The sequence below is a fragment of the Diadema setosum genome, chromosome 1 (assembly GCF_964275005.1).
Source record: "Diadema setosum chromosome 1, eeDiaSeto1, whole genome shotgun sequence".
NCBI classification, from domain to species: Eukaryota; Metazoa; Echinodermata; class Echinoidea; order Diadematoida; family Diadematidae; genus Diadema; species Diadema setosum.
In genome coordinates this window covers 43,972,967-43,986,189 of record NC_092685.1, presented here as the reverse complement: position 1 = coordinate 43,986,189, position 13,223 = coordinate 43,972,967, and the positions used below count along the sequence as shown (strand labels likewise).

At 38.7% G+C, this 13,223-nt stretch overlaps 1 protein-coding gene across 1 annotated transcript in view; it reads right to left on the bottom strand.

Annotated features, from left to right (window-relative positions):
* Nucleotides 1-13,223, bottom strand: part of LOC140230923 (fermitin family homolog 2-like) — a 99,672-nt gene that overhangs the window by 30,883 nt on the left and 55,566 nt on the right. Inside the window, exons 5-6 of the mRNA XM_072311066.1 lie at nucleotides 9,780-10,017; nucleotides 2,806-2,937 (exon numbers count right to left, since the gene is read on the bottom strand). Coding sequence (XP_072167167.1) covers nucleotides 2,806-2,937; nucleotides 9,780-10,017 — 370 coding nt within the window. The remainder of the gene's footprint in view (nucleotides 1-2,805; nucleotides 2,938-9,779; nucleotides 10,018-13,223) is intronic.

The following is a 13,223-nucleotide window of genomic DNA, read 5'->3' as shown; positions in this document are numbered from 1 at the left end:
TTCTAAAAGGTTCAAAAGTAAATCTTCTCTAATAATAATATGCAACATCTATAATATGTATTTTTTTCTTTTAAATCCATTGACAGGAAGTGACATCAGAAAAGAAAAAAAAATCCTCTCAGCAAACTTCCTCTCACTAAATCAGTACAAAACGTCAATATTCTCAGCAACTCTGGCCTTCACTTGCACGGAATGTCTTCCTCTTTCCTTTGAAAAAACAAAAAAACAAAACAAATCTGCTCAGGTGGTTTCATGTCCCAGGTTGACTCACGGAGCTTGTCAAATCGTGAATTAGAATGTTGTAATTTAATTAGTCTTCACTTCAGGCTACAGTGACTCTATTCCTACCTTGGAATTCATCACTATCCCCCGCAAAACAAAGACAGAATACCCCCCCCCCCTTTTTTTTTTTTTTTTTACACCAGGAACCTGCAAGCTGGGCTGCCAAAGGCACCATATTTCAGAATATGAATGGTTTTTATTTTTTATGTGGGAAACAGTTCGCCAGGTTAGTAGGCATGTGCAATGCACAATCAACAAATATCATGTGTACATGAGGTATCACTTTTTCTTTTAAAATGAAAAACCTACTTTTGTGTGTGTCTGTGTGTGTGTGTGTGTTCGTGTGTCCAGTGGACATCTTGAAGATATCTTGAGCACTACTATGATGATGGTTGAACATCTGAGGAAATCACCATTGCAAAAGGTAACCCAGTGATGGTAAGGTACTTGGAATTTGATATGTGTCACTTTTACACAAATATAGGGATGAATTTCATGACTGATATGGCATGCCAAAAGTGAGCTGTTTAACTCTTGTTTTATCTACTTAAGACCACCATCTGACACCAGTATCATTGCATACCAGCAGCACATACATGGCCAGTGGCCATGACTGGAGAAATATACATGCTTGTTTTCAAATTTACACCAAATCCTTTTATCAAACACGCAAATCGGACGCAAATCAGACATCCAGATTGCAAGCCCTCCTCGGTGAGGTTTGAAAGCTGGTCGTCCTCCAAATACACCCCTCCCTCCAAGAAGGACCCTGAGGGCAGCAGACAACGGGTACGGCAAAGCGCTTCTAGAAGGTCACCTGTCACTTTTTGTCAGCCTGACTCCTATTCCCTGCTAAAAATTTACCAAGTGCAACCTGCTCCCCCCCCTTTTTTTTTTTTAAAACAAGGCCTTGATTCATAATCATGACAGACCCAGGTGGTGACCTGCCAAAAATAATTTGTCCCCCTCCAAACATGTGATGGATGTGCCCGAAACTAATGCCTTGACAAGATCAAGCTTTATAGTAAATGACATCATATGTTATAAAAGAACAATATCACGGCCACAGGAATGTTAAGATAATTAACATACTGGCACAGTTAAACTGAAAGCCCATCAGGACCTCTACTCCTCCTACATGCAATGGGCATGGTGGTGATAGGACCTGTACCGTCACCAAAATTTTACTCCCTCAAGCAACTTTGATAATCAGAGGTGATTTTCCGTAAACCCACTGCAAAGGACGATGTCTGATATTTTGATTAAAGGGACTGTACAGTACTGGTTGAGGTGGGGATCCAGGTTTATAACATTTTAAGTGAGATAATGAGAAACCTCTTATGAAATATGAAAGAGCATGTAATTTTGAGAAGGATTCAACATTTATTTGATGAAAATTGGTTTTCAAATGGCTGAGATATAGAAAAAAAAGTGATAATAATAAAAGGCAACAGACCACGCCTTTCATTAGGATCTCTTTGTTTCACCTTGTTTTTGGATATCTCAGCCATTTCAAAACTAATTTTCATCAAATAAACTTTTTAGAGCCCTTAGAATTGCATGCTCTTTGACATCTAATAGTGGTTTCTGAATATCTTGCAAAACATTAAAAGCTAAATCCTCACCTCAACCAGAACTGTACAGTCCCTTTAAACCAGAGCATGTCCAGTCAGCCAGAACAAGTAAAGCTGATTGTTCTATGATAAATGTCATGATTGACCACTTCTAGTCTGGTTGAATCAAATGTTACAGTCTAAACTTCAAGCGGTCACTGCTACTCTCTGGAACAAGATGCTGCAAGAATTTGCCATGAGAGCATATATTCAGCCATGGATTTCCTTGTATACTACTGCTGCATACATATGCTGCATATATGCAGACATGACAAATGAAGTGAATGCTACCAAATACACAGAATAGTCTGATACTCAACTAGTACTTAGGCAAATACATTCCAAGCTACTTTTGGTAGAGTTGGCATTTTATCCCATTCTGGGGCCCGTTTCATAAAACTTGTCATCAGTGACAAGTTGTCATAGATGTGACAAGCTACAGAAATCCTTGCATCTGATTGGCTGAGAGCAAATTTGTCATAGAAATGTGGCAGTTGTCACTGATGACAAGTTTTATGAAACGGGCCCCAGGTGTGACTCTAACTTAACTACTTGTATTGCTTATTATACGCATTTACTCTCAAACAAAAACAAACAAAAAAACAGTGAGAAAGAACAAGGACCTCTGACTTTCATACTGTAAAACAATATTTTTGCGACATGAAATTTTCACGAATTGGAGCTGAGGGCCTTTTTCGCGGCATGAAATTTTCACGAGATGCCTCTAACATTCAATGCGTATAGTGGAGACATGAACTTTCGTGTGCATCTTAATTTCGCGAATCTTAGCTCTCGCAAAATTTGCGAAATTAAAATGCCTGCAAACATTCCTCGTTTTACAGTATATCTTTGTTCAGGGAAAAGAGCAAAGGTGGGGGGGGGGGGGAGGTGGTAGAGGTGTCCAACTTACATGTCCCGGTGAGACGGAAGAGCCCTCTAACGAGACTTGGAGGTTGGTGAGAGCCTTGTCGATATCGTCGTGGCCCTCTGTGGGGCCGTCCACCTCCGACTGGGGATTCTTGGATTGCATGCTGACTTGGAGCTGGACGAACATGAAAGACAGAGCAAAAAGAGAAAGAGAGAGATTAATCAAAAGAAAAAGAAAAAAAAATGATGAAAAATACTAATCAAATACTGGATGATTATGGGCACAACTGATTATGGCGAATTGCACGTGCTGGCGATTACAAAATTGGAAGCACCCTGCTTTGATTTCTACCGGGAATTTTGTACATGGCTTGATGCGTTGTATGTGGACAAACATGTGGAGGGCCGACGTCAAAGAGCATGCGCATGACGAGTAATCACCGTGATGAATAGCATGAAGGCAGAGATAAATCTGACAGTAGTGAAATCTCTTCCATTGATGACCTTGATATGATTTCCCCTGACACCAACGGTGCTAGGTTTACACATACTGTGACAAACGGGAACTGACTAGACGAATACCACCTAGCCCAGACATTCATATCAAAACTACAATACAAAGGCAAGATTAGTCTCAATACTTAGCACTAGCCATCATTTATGATCAACAAGTAACTTTAAAGCACACAAGTCATTTCACTGCACTGAGCAAATAACAAAGAAAAAAAACACAAACAAACAAGCGAACAAACACACCAAAAAACAAAACAGAAACCCAAACAACCTACCCAAGTAAACATTATCCCTTTTGCAACGATATCTTTTTATCCAAATATGGCAATTTGCCACTATATTCTACTCCACTAAAATCTGTGCCAACTCACTGGAATGTTCTCCCCCAGTTAATGACACAACTAACCCTGCACTCTTAATGTTTTGTTTACACAGGATTTTGATAATACTGGAGCAATTTTGCAGTTATTAAACTGCACAACTGTCCCACCATCCCATCCCCATGAATGTTTATTTCCTCTAAAGGTTTTTATATCATTATATGTGTGGCCAACTTCAGGCAGGAGGATGACCATGACATTGCATGAAGTACCATCATCTACAGAAACCAATGCCCTCCAGTTTTGCATTTTTTTTTTCATGATAAGTGATCAAACTTGGCCCATTATCTCATCCCTTAAAGTCTCTTCATATTGCATTACCTTGTGCACAAGAAAAAGAAGAGAGAACAGCTACCAAGTGTTACATGAAAGCGAGCAATGGATTGCTGCATTCTTTTGATAAGTGCTATCACGTGAAGAGACTGATGTGAAAGTTATAACCATTTAAATCATCTCGTCCCAAACGTTTCATTTCCGATGACATCCTATAGGCAGCTCAAAACGACCATTCTTGGTCATGAGGCTACTTAAGATAATTTTCTGCAACACTCCGCTTTCAATGTCCTACAGGAAGCGCAACAAGAATTATCTAGCATTTCCTTGATGAACAATTCTTCCGCCTTTACTCTGATAGGAAAAACTAGATGTGTCACAGACAACCAAATATGATAAAATCACACCCTGTCACATAGATGACACTTCTTCGCATAATAAAAGTCATGTTGTTTCTTGATGCATAAACAAGCACAAGCAGTGAAAGGTCACAAGTCCTGAAGTTGTTATTTTCATTGATCACCATATGATATACTGATATGCTGCATTCAGATACTCTACACTATGTGTCAGTTGCTCATATGTGTTATCTGATTTTTTAAAATCTCATTGCACAATTAATGTCCATGGAAATGGCTTTTACTTTTCCTAAAAGTGCCCTTCAAAACAAAAGCCCTACTATGCATATCATTATGGAAAGCTGGGGTGGGGGGGGGGGGGATAGACCAGCTTGTCGCAGTTTAACACAACATCTCATATCATTGTAACTTTCACTTCATGAACCTCGTGGAACATATTTGTCACACATACTAGACTCATGTGCATATCTCTGTGATCATTTAATGTCATAGGCATTTGCTTGAACTGTAGGGGAAATTTTTGTGAAAGCTTCACGAGCTGCTGAATCCATACTGAGTGGTGATACCAATTGTAGTAGGCCTACTATTTGACCTTGCAGTTCTGATAGCAGCAAGCCATATTTGGAAGATATTTTGCAGAAAGTGAAAGAGCTTACTAACAACTGCTATGGACAAAGACAATATATCAGATTTAGATGTACATATATGTATAAGTGGGGAGTGAATGAGAGTGGAGACCAAGCACAAACACTGCTTGCAAAATTGCATTCAGTATCATGCATTAATTTCTGGTCATTCATTCTGTAACTGCATTTAAGAGGATGAGAATTCAAGCTTGGAAAGTGCACTGTTCTGTGAATGACCTGGTAATTCTGAATATGACCACAAGTTGACGAGGGCAGGGTGGGGGTGGGGTGGTGAGAGAAAGAACTAGAGAGAGAGAGAGAGAGAGAGAGAGAGAGAGAGAGAGAGAGAGAGAGAGCGAACAATCCTTGGAGCAATTTAATGTTACAGCCAAAACAGTCTACCACCTGATGGATGTGCCGACAAGTCATGCACTATTCTGGCATTTCAGGCAGCGTTTTCCAATTGAGACCGTCAGTCGGTTTTTGCCATATTGCCCTTCTTTCTTTCTTTTTCTTTTTTTTTTATCCTTCTCTCTCTCTCTCTCTTCTTCTCTACAGGCAGTCACCTTTACCACCTGGCTTATGTCTAAAATTAATGAATGCTTTCAGCACTGCCTGCAACAGTGTCTGGTGACATCTTTGCTCGGGAGGATCTTCTCATCCAAAATCCACTTATTTCTCATCCACTCATATCTCAACTGCCTAGAACTCTATACCTCTTGGCTAATTCAGGTAAAGTGGGGAAGTGTTGTTATTTTTTTTCCAGAGTCTTTGCTCTTTGATGAATATTTTGGTTAACCTCTGAAAATTCATTTGAAAAACATTGCTTTCACCGAGTCCCTCCTACTCATAATCTATGAAATCAGTAATGCCAAGCTTTACAAAAGAAAATAAAAAAATGCTTACGAACTTTTAGCATAATCTCTGTGATCTTTACCTCTCGGAATGAAATTATATAAAGCTGTCAAGTTAAAAAAAAAAAGTACCAAAATAAGCATGGATGATCAGTTTTGCCTGCAGGTAGAATGATCGCTCCAATTGTAGACTTTTCTTGAAGCAAAGATTTAACTCAGCACAAACACACACACACTTTTCATTTCAACTTTTCACACTACAGGGATCATCAAAGATTATTTTCAAAGAAAATTTACCCCCAATGGAAGTTTATACAGTGACAAAGAACTGGGCTTGCTTTATCGTTAATAGGCTGCGAATGAGTTTTCTTAAACTGCAGCACAAGTGTGTCGGCAAGTTTGTCTTTGAGATTCGATGAAAGCACGGGCAAGCTTGACACAAAGTGCAAAGGGGGCGAAAACGTAAACCAAGAGAAAAGTCACCTGTTAATCTACTTATTGTCACAACACTGGCCCCACTGCCTAATTAGCTGTGTGACAATACCATTCGGTAAACAGTCATTCCAATCCCCAGGGCAAAACCTTTGTGGCACTGAGAATAGCGCCAAAGGATGTCACGACAATAGAAAGGGGAAGTAACGTCAAAAGTAAACCTTAAAGTCCAGGTATAGCTTCAGCTCACAGACAGCAAACCCAAACTCGAGGAAGTGAAGGAATTAATTTTTGAATATTGCCCAAAGTGGTTGTTACGCATACTCCCATGCAATCCAGATTCCGTTGAGCAAAAAAAAAAAAAACAAAACAAAAAAAATTGCTACACAAGAACCCCTGAACTTGCTCTACATGTACACCAACACCCACCACAGACTATAAGTGGTAATGTCCTAAAATGACAGATAGGATTTTGAATACAATTTTCTTGCAGTTATGGAAAATCAATTGAGTTTCTGGGTTGTTTCAAATCTGAATGAATGTGAAGTAGTTCTAACTGGTCTACTTGAACTGCACACACATTTAATATCATAACATTTATAACATGAAAACAAATGAGTCTACAAGTGTCTCATCTACTGTCCTCACTAAAAATAATTAATAGGTTTCAGAAAGGCTAGGACATAAATAAGACCGGTAAATTCCAATCAGATATGATTGCTACAAGCCAAGGACTGCTTCTGAGGCTGGCTTTCGAAGACTGTTGCATGGAACAATGGAAATTTCAAATCAATCAGACTATAACAGGGATGTTGATGGGAAAAAAAAACACTTAATGGTCAGGTGTCTGGAATAAGCATTAAACGTTTAATGAAAAATACAAGAAGTATCCATCTTATTCTTTCTTATTAACTTTCAGAAACTTAGCTGTTCCAAAGTATAACCTTAAGCTTGATGAATGGCAGTGTCCAGCCAAATGCCACTTCTTGTCAAACTTTAATAGAGGGATTTGGACAGAGTTTGAATGAAAGGGCTAGAAAATCCCCCCTTTTTCTTTTTTATTCTTGAAAATTTCAATACGAGAACCTGACCTGTCATTAGAATTATAATGGTCCTCGATAAAGAACCAAAAAAGTCATAATAACATTTTGTTTCTCACACTTCCTCCTACAGGGCACACTAATCCATTGTCTATTTCTTGCAAACAAGCTTTTTTTCTTTTTTTTTTCCAACCCTGGATTTTGGTCAAATTTTCCTTCTCAAGGGGAAATCGAGATCAGAACCCTTCCATTGTATACACTTTTTCCCCCTCTTGTCCATTTTGACATTCAATTAAACACGCAGGACGAATCATGAAAAAGTATGATCAGTCAATATATGACAGCTATAGAAATCACTTGCTCTCCCTACTCTTGAAATTTGCTGAGGGCAAAGATTTTTTTCAATGCCCTTTCGTTTGTTTGCATACAATCCCTTTCTCTTCCTCCCCCCCCCCCCCTTCCCACTTTCATTACCATTCACCCCCAAAAAAACTCTAACCTTACAGGCTATATAGCATGCTGGAAGAACCGAAACTGGGTATACGAAAATATCTTCTAACGACCCTAGTATACAGTCCCAGTTTTGTAATTTCCACATAGAGGATCACAACCTGTTGGTGGTTCAACTGGCAAATCCTGTTCTCAGAACCTATTTTTATCTTTTTGTCTAGGCCTTACATGCATACATGTTAAACCTTGCTAAACGCCAAGAGTTTCTGCAATTCTTTAAAGTGCTGCCCCACAAATAAACACAAATTTTTGTCTTATGGACGGGAAGAACTGGGATCAGTGCACTCTGCTCTCCTCCCGACAGAAACAAAATATCCTTCGCATCCACAAACAAATTTAATCCCAAGTGATATGAAACAGAAATCACCCCTAGGGAACATTTGTTTGTTATGGTAAGCTCAGCACAAAATGAGTTTTTCCCCCAAAAGAGAATCAAATCTGATAAATGGGCTCTTTCTGGTATACAAGTTTTGACAATCCTTGAAGGATCTATTCCAGCTTACTAATAAGGTTGTTAGCCCTCACTTGTGTGTTTGTGTATGGGGGGTGGGGGGTGAAAGCAATATCTCACTAACTGCTGTGAAATCATATTCATCCCAACTGGATAATCAGCCATATCTGGACCTATCTCAACAATTCCACTGCTAAACACTTTTTGATATGCTACTGAAATTAAATCATTCAAATTATCAATGAGTATTCTAGCATATCAGAGACAAGATACTCAGGAAAGTTGAACAGTCTCCAACTTTCTAATAAACATGACATGATGAATATAAATGACAGCCATAGGCCTACATTTATCAATGACAGGGTGAATGGGAACCTTAAAATCACTGTCTTTGACATGCTGCTGCAATGTTGTCTGAGATTTGTTTATGACCTACTGCTAACTTTGAATGTAATACCTTACTTGCAAATTTCTCTGAGTAAAGTCTTTCTGATTTCTCAAATAGTTATGTGAAAGTCACAATGTCTCTACATTATCCTTAAAGGGGAAGGCTAGTAACTGATCAGTGGGAATCAGTGGAAATGCTGGGAGATGATTGTTCCAATCCTTATGTGATTCATTCAAGAGTTCATTGGATATCTATTGTTGTGTGAAAATGATTTGCTTCAGAATGGTCTCATATTCAAGTAATGTGCAGTTTAATGCTTCCAGGTTAGCGTCCCTGGTCAGTGACGGAGCATTAATCTGCACATTACTTGAATATGTGACCGTTCTGAAGCAAATCATTTTCACACAACAATAGATATACAATGAACTCTTGAATGAATCCCATAAGGATTGGAACAATCATCTCCCAGCATTTCCACTGATTCCCACTGATCAGTTACTAGCCTTCCCCTTTAAAGATCTACAAAGAATATCCCTGCACACAAATCTCTATGATCTCTATGCATAGTACGGGGAGGGGAAAAATACTTTGAGAGGAATTACTCTGACGACAGCACGATCCTATTGCCATGGCAACCAGGTGAGGGGGAGGGAGATGTTCCTGAAAAGTGAGGAATCTCTGATAAGGAGTGATGTCTTCAAAAGCTGAATTCCAAGTATGAGGGGCAGCTAAAGTACGGCCTGTAGCGTGGAAGCAAGGGCACTGACTCTCAAAATAGACGCCTGTATAGATTTCCCAAATTTGTTCTAGAAAGACAGACCTCACTATGCATACTCAAGGCAAAGGGAGTGGTTGGGAACTCTCACTTTCCCATGCCATGAAAGTTAATTATTCCTTGGTATCTCATTGGCAAACTGTTGCGCATTTTTAGGTACGCTTGTATGTTTGTCCAATGGCATGTTACATGAGGTACATATGTGTATGTCTGTATGTATGTACACAACATACGTAAGTATGAGCCTGTTCTACAGCTACATGTACATCTTTACCTGTGAAGAGTAACTAAATGGAATTTAATATCCTGCAAATGTTTTTGGTTTTACAGTACATTGTTGTGTATGTATGTATGCATGTATGTATGTATGTACTTGTCGGCTACATCTGTCTGTCTGTCTGTCTGTGAGTACATACCTGCAATGCAGCAAACATCATCATTTCTTCGTCTGTGCAGTCCACCTCTTCCCTGAGTATAGACCACTTGGCCTGCTCGTAGATCTGGTTGATCCTGACCGCGTTCTTCTTCAGGTGCTCCACATCCGTGCTGCCCGGCTGCGGGAAGTCATAGTACACGTAGTACTTGAAGCGCAGCATCAGCGTGTCGTTTTCCGCCACATCCTGCTCTAGCAACGATCTGTTTGAGTCCAACCATCTACAAGTGGCAAAAAAAAAATAAATATTTTTCCTCATTGCATACTGAAATTCTTGTCATTATAGTCAAGATAGCCTTTATCATTGTCGATATCACTGTAATTACCACAACGTCATTGTAAAATGTAATAAGTCTTTCATTTAGAAGTAGGCATATGCGCTACATGATAAAATCTTAATTTTTTAAAAAATTAAAATTGGTCATTGTTTTCAGTAGAATGACTGATTTTGTCATAATCCTTGTTATTACAATCACTCCTATATGCTTGTCATAATCACTGTCATTGACATTTAGTGTCATCAGTCATCATTATCAAATCATTGCTGTTATTATCAGTCATTGTCATTATGTTCAACTGATATAAGGAATTACAAATAGCAATGTTTATCAGGAAGTCAAGCAGTAGCTCTATAAAGAGGATAATGGAAAGAGAACCATGCAATATGCTATGCATGGATACAATAAGAACACATTATGATCAAATAATGGGAAAAATATCTTGTTAAGCTTCTCAAATTCATGTTTGTTTTGTACAGCAATACCACTATCTTAACATAACAGGATGAACTTAAATGTTTCATATCAATACTGTCTGAAATACTGACTGCACTACAGAGGCATAGAGAAGAAACTGGATAAAAGTAAATTACTAAATAACAACATCTGCGTAACAACAACAAAAATCCCAAATTAAATGATTTTTTTTTTCCGATTCTTTTTGAGGCACTAGAAAATGCAGAGGTTGTAGCACTCCCAACAAATCTGCACTGTCAACAGCACAAGTGGAGACGTAAATCACAAGGCTAACATGTCGTGTGGGATGATGGAATATCATATTTCAACCAGTTGGCAATATTCTCAATGATTTACTCCAAAATACTGTTTCTTTTTTTTCTTTTCTTTTTTCATATTCCTGACCTATCTAAGCTCAACTGAAGCCCACAGTTCCTTGTGAAGGTTTTGTATGGCTTACACAAACCGATTTGTTGCCATCAATAGTGTTCATTTTGAATTGTACGCTATTCAAGTGAGAAAAACACAAATGTTTGACCTAAAATTTACTGACAGTACAAACTTTGAATAGTGAGGACAGCTGACGGAAAAGCTATATCATGAACATTCTCATAGCTACGCCATTGCCAAAATTAGTATCTAGTTTGTATTCACTTCTTTTTTGGGGGGGGGGGAGGAGAAGAAGCTCGGAGAAATGTGAAAATTGCCTTGCAAGGCTTGAAACTGATTACAACAAACAACTACTGCACTGCACGTTTTACAATTAACAGTACAGGGAATAATTTTCAAACTCAAATTTGATTAGCAATTTCAGCTGATGAACAATATTTCACATGGTATCCTGTACACTTCTATGGAAGAAAACTGCTATACAAAAGTTAGTTTGTGTAGCAGTGGTGTAAAAATGCATAGCAAATTGCGATGCGATACCAGGAAAATTATTCCCTGCAGTACACAATGTGCCAGGGAAGAATTAATCTCTGAAATCTCATTCCTGGGTTCATTGCTCTGCAGTGACAGAATAGCGACACAGCACGACTTTCCTTTGCTTCCATCCTCCATCTGATGCAGCATTTGCACATTCTCAAACCGGCTGTTTTTCAGATGTGAGCAGGGCCAACTTTTTTTTCTCCCCCTGGAGGGGAGGTTGTGCCTTCAAGGGCTGACCTTTTGAATTAACCAGCCTAGTGGCATACCTCACATACCAATGACCTGTCCCTCCCATTGACTCACTGGGCTGACCTATTTCACATTCTAGAACACAACTCTACAGTCTTATCAGTATAGCATACAGACCCCATTTACACATGATATATTTTTATTAAAGGGGGCTCGCTACTGTAAAAGCACCAATGTTCGTATGCATTTAAATTTCGAGAATTTCATAAGAGCCAAGATTCACAATATTGAATTCCATGTGAAAGTTCTAGTCTACACTATACATGTATGTACTGAATGCCAATGGCAAATTCACGAAAATTCCATGCTGTGAAAAAAGTTGTGAGCTCCAATTCGTGAAAATTTCATGCCACGAAAATATCTTGCATTGCAGCATGCATATTTCATCCTTTTCAGCTTGTCGGAAGAGCACTTGATGACTACAAGGGAAGAGCCTTGGTAAATATGGCTTAATTCTGCAATACTCAATGCTTTCTAATGGACACGCATATTCATATTCATGATTTATATTATGAAATCATCAGTAGTTGTTGCTATGTTGGGAAAGGCATGTGGACATTTTTTGCTCATTAGAAACTTTTGATTGATATTGAAATGTTAAAGTATGACATTTAAACATAAAAGAACGCATTTTGGTCAACTGCAAGTTGCAAACAGTTCAATACTGTTTTTTCATTACAGGCAGCTAAATCTTGCTGGTGTGCTAATAAGTGGTGTCATGGTTTAGAGTTATGATAGTATCGTAACATCAGTGTTGCTAACATTTCTTGATCTTAGTTTACAAATGTGAACAGGGATTGTGGCCAGTTCCCTCAAACTGAAGACTGCCCTTCAAGCTAGTGGCCCAATTCCATGCATGGGATATAATGTTATTACAGACAGAACAAAGCTGAAAGCCTGCAGCAGTCAAAGGTAAATGTGATTACAGGATTACAATTATAGTTTGAATCTGTATGCTTTTGGAAAACTGAGGTCACCTGACTCCTGTGTGATTCACAGTCGTTATGTTTCCCTAGTAGACAAGTATAATCCTGTGAGTGTGAGCAATGTGAGCAATTGTATGAAAACATTGACTTGAGTTCAACAGGGAGGTGAGATGCACCTCCCTGAGTTCAATGACTCTATTTTGTCTATCTATCTATATATCTATTATCTATCTATCTATCTATCCACATGACTACCTATGAATCTGTGTAATTCAACAGGTATTGTGACCTCTCCAATTGCATGGAACATCCTTCGACCAGCACCAAAGAGTAACATTTAACAAATTCTAGCCTCCAGATATTCATCACCGACAAATTTATTTGCATTATTATGACATTGATTTTACAGGGATATAGTAGCAGCACAATAAAACTAAAAACTTCTTTGCGTGAACACACATGGAAGATTTGCATTTGCACTAATAAGTCCACATCTAAGGTTATCTGACTCTTCAGACACTCGCTGCATGGCATGTGTTTCCTCAGATATGGATTTCCCTTCATCGGCAGATTCAAAGACTGCGAGTG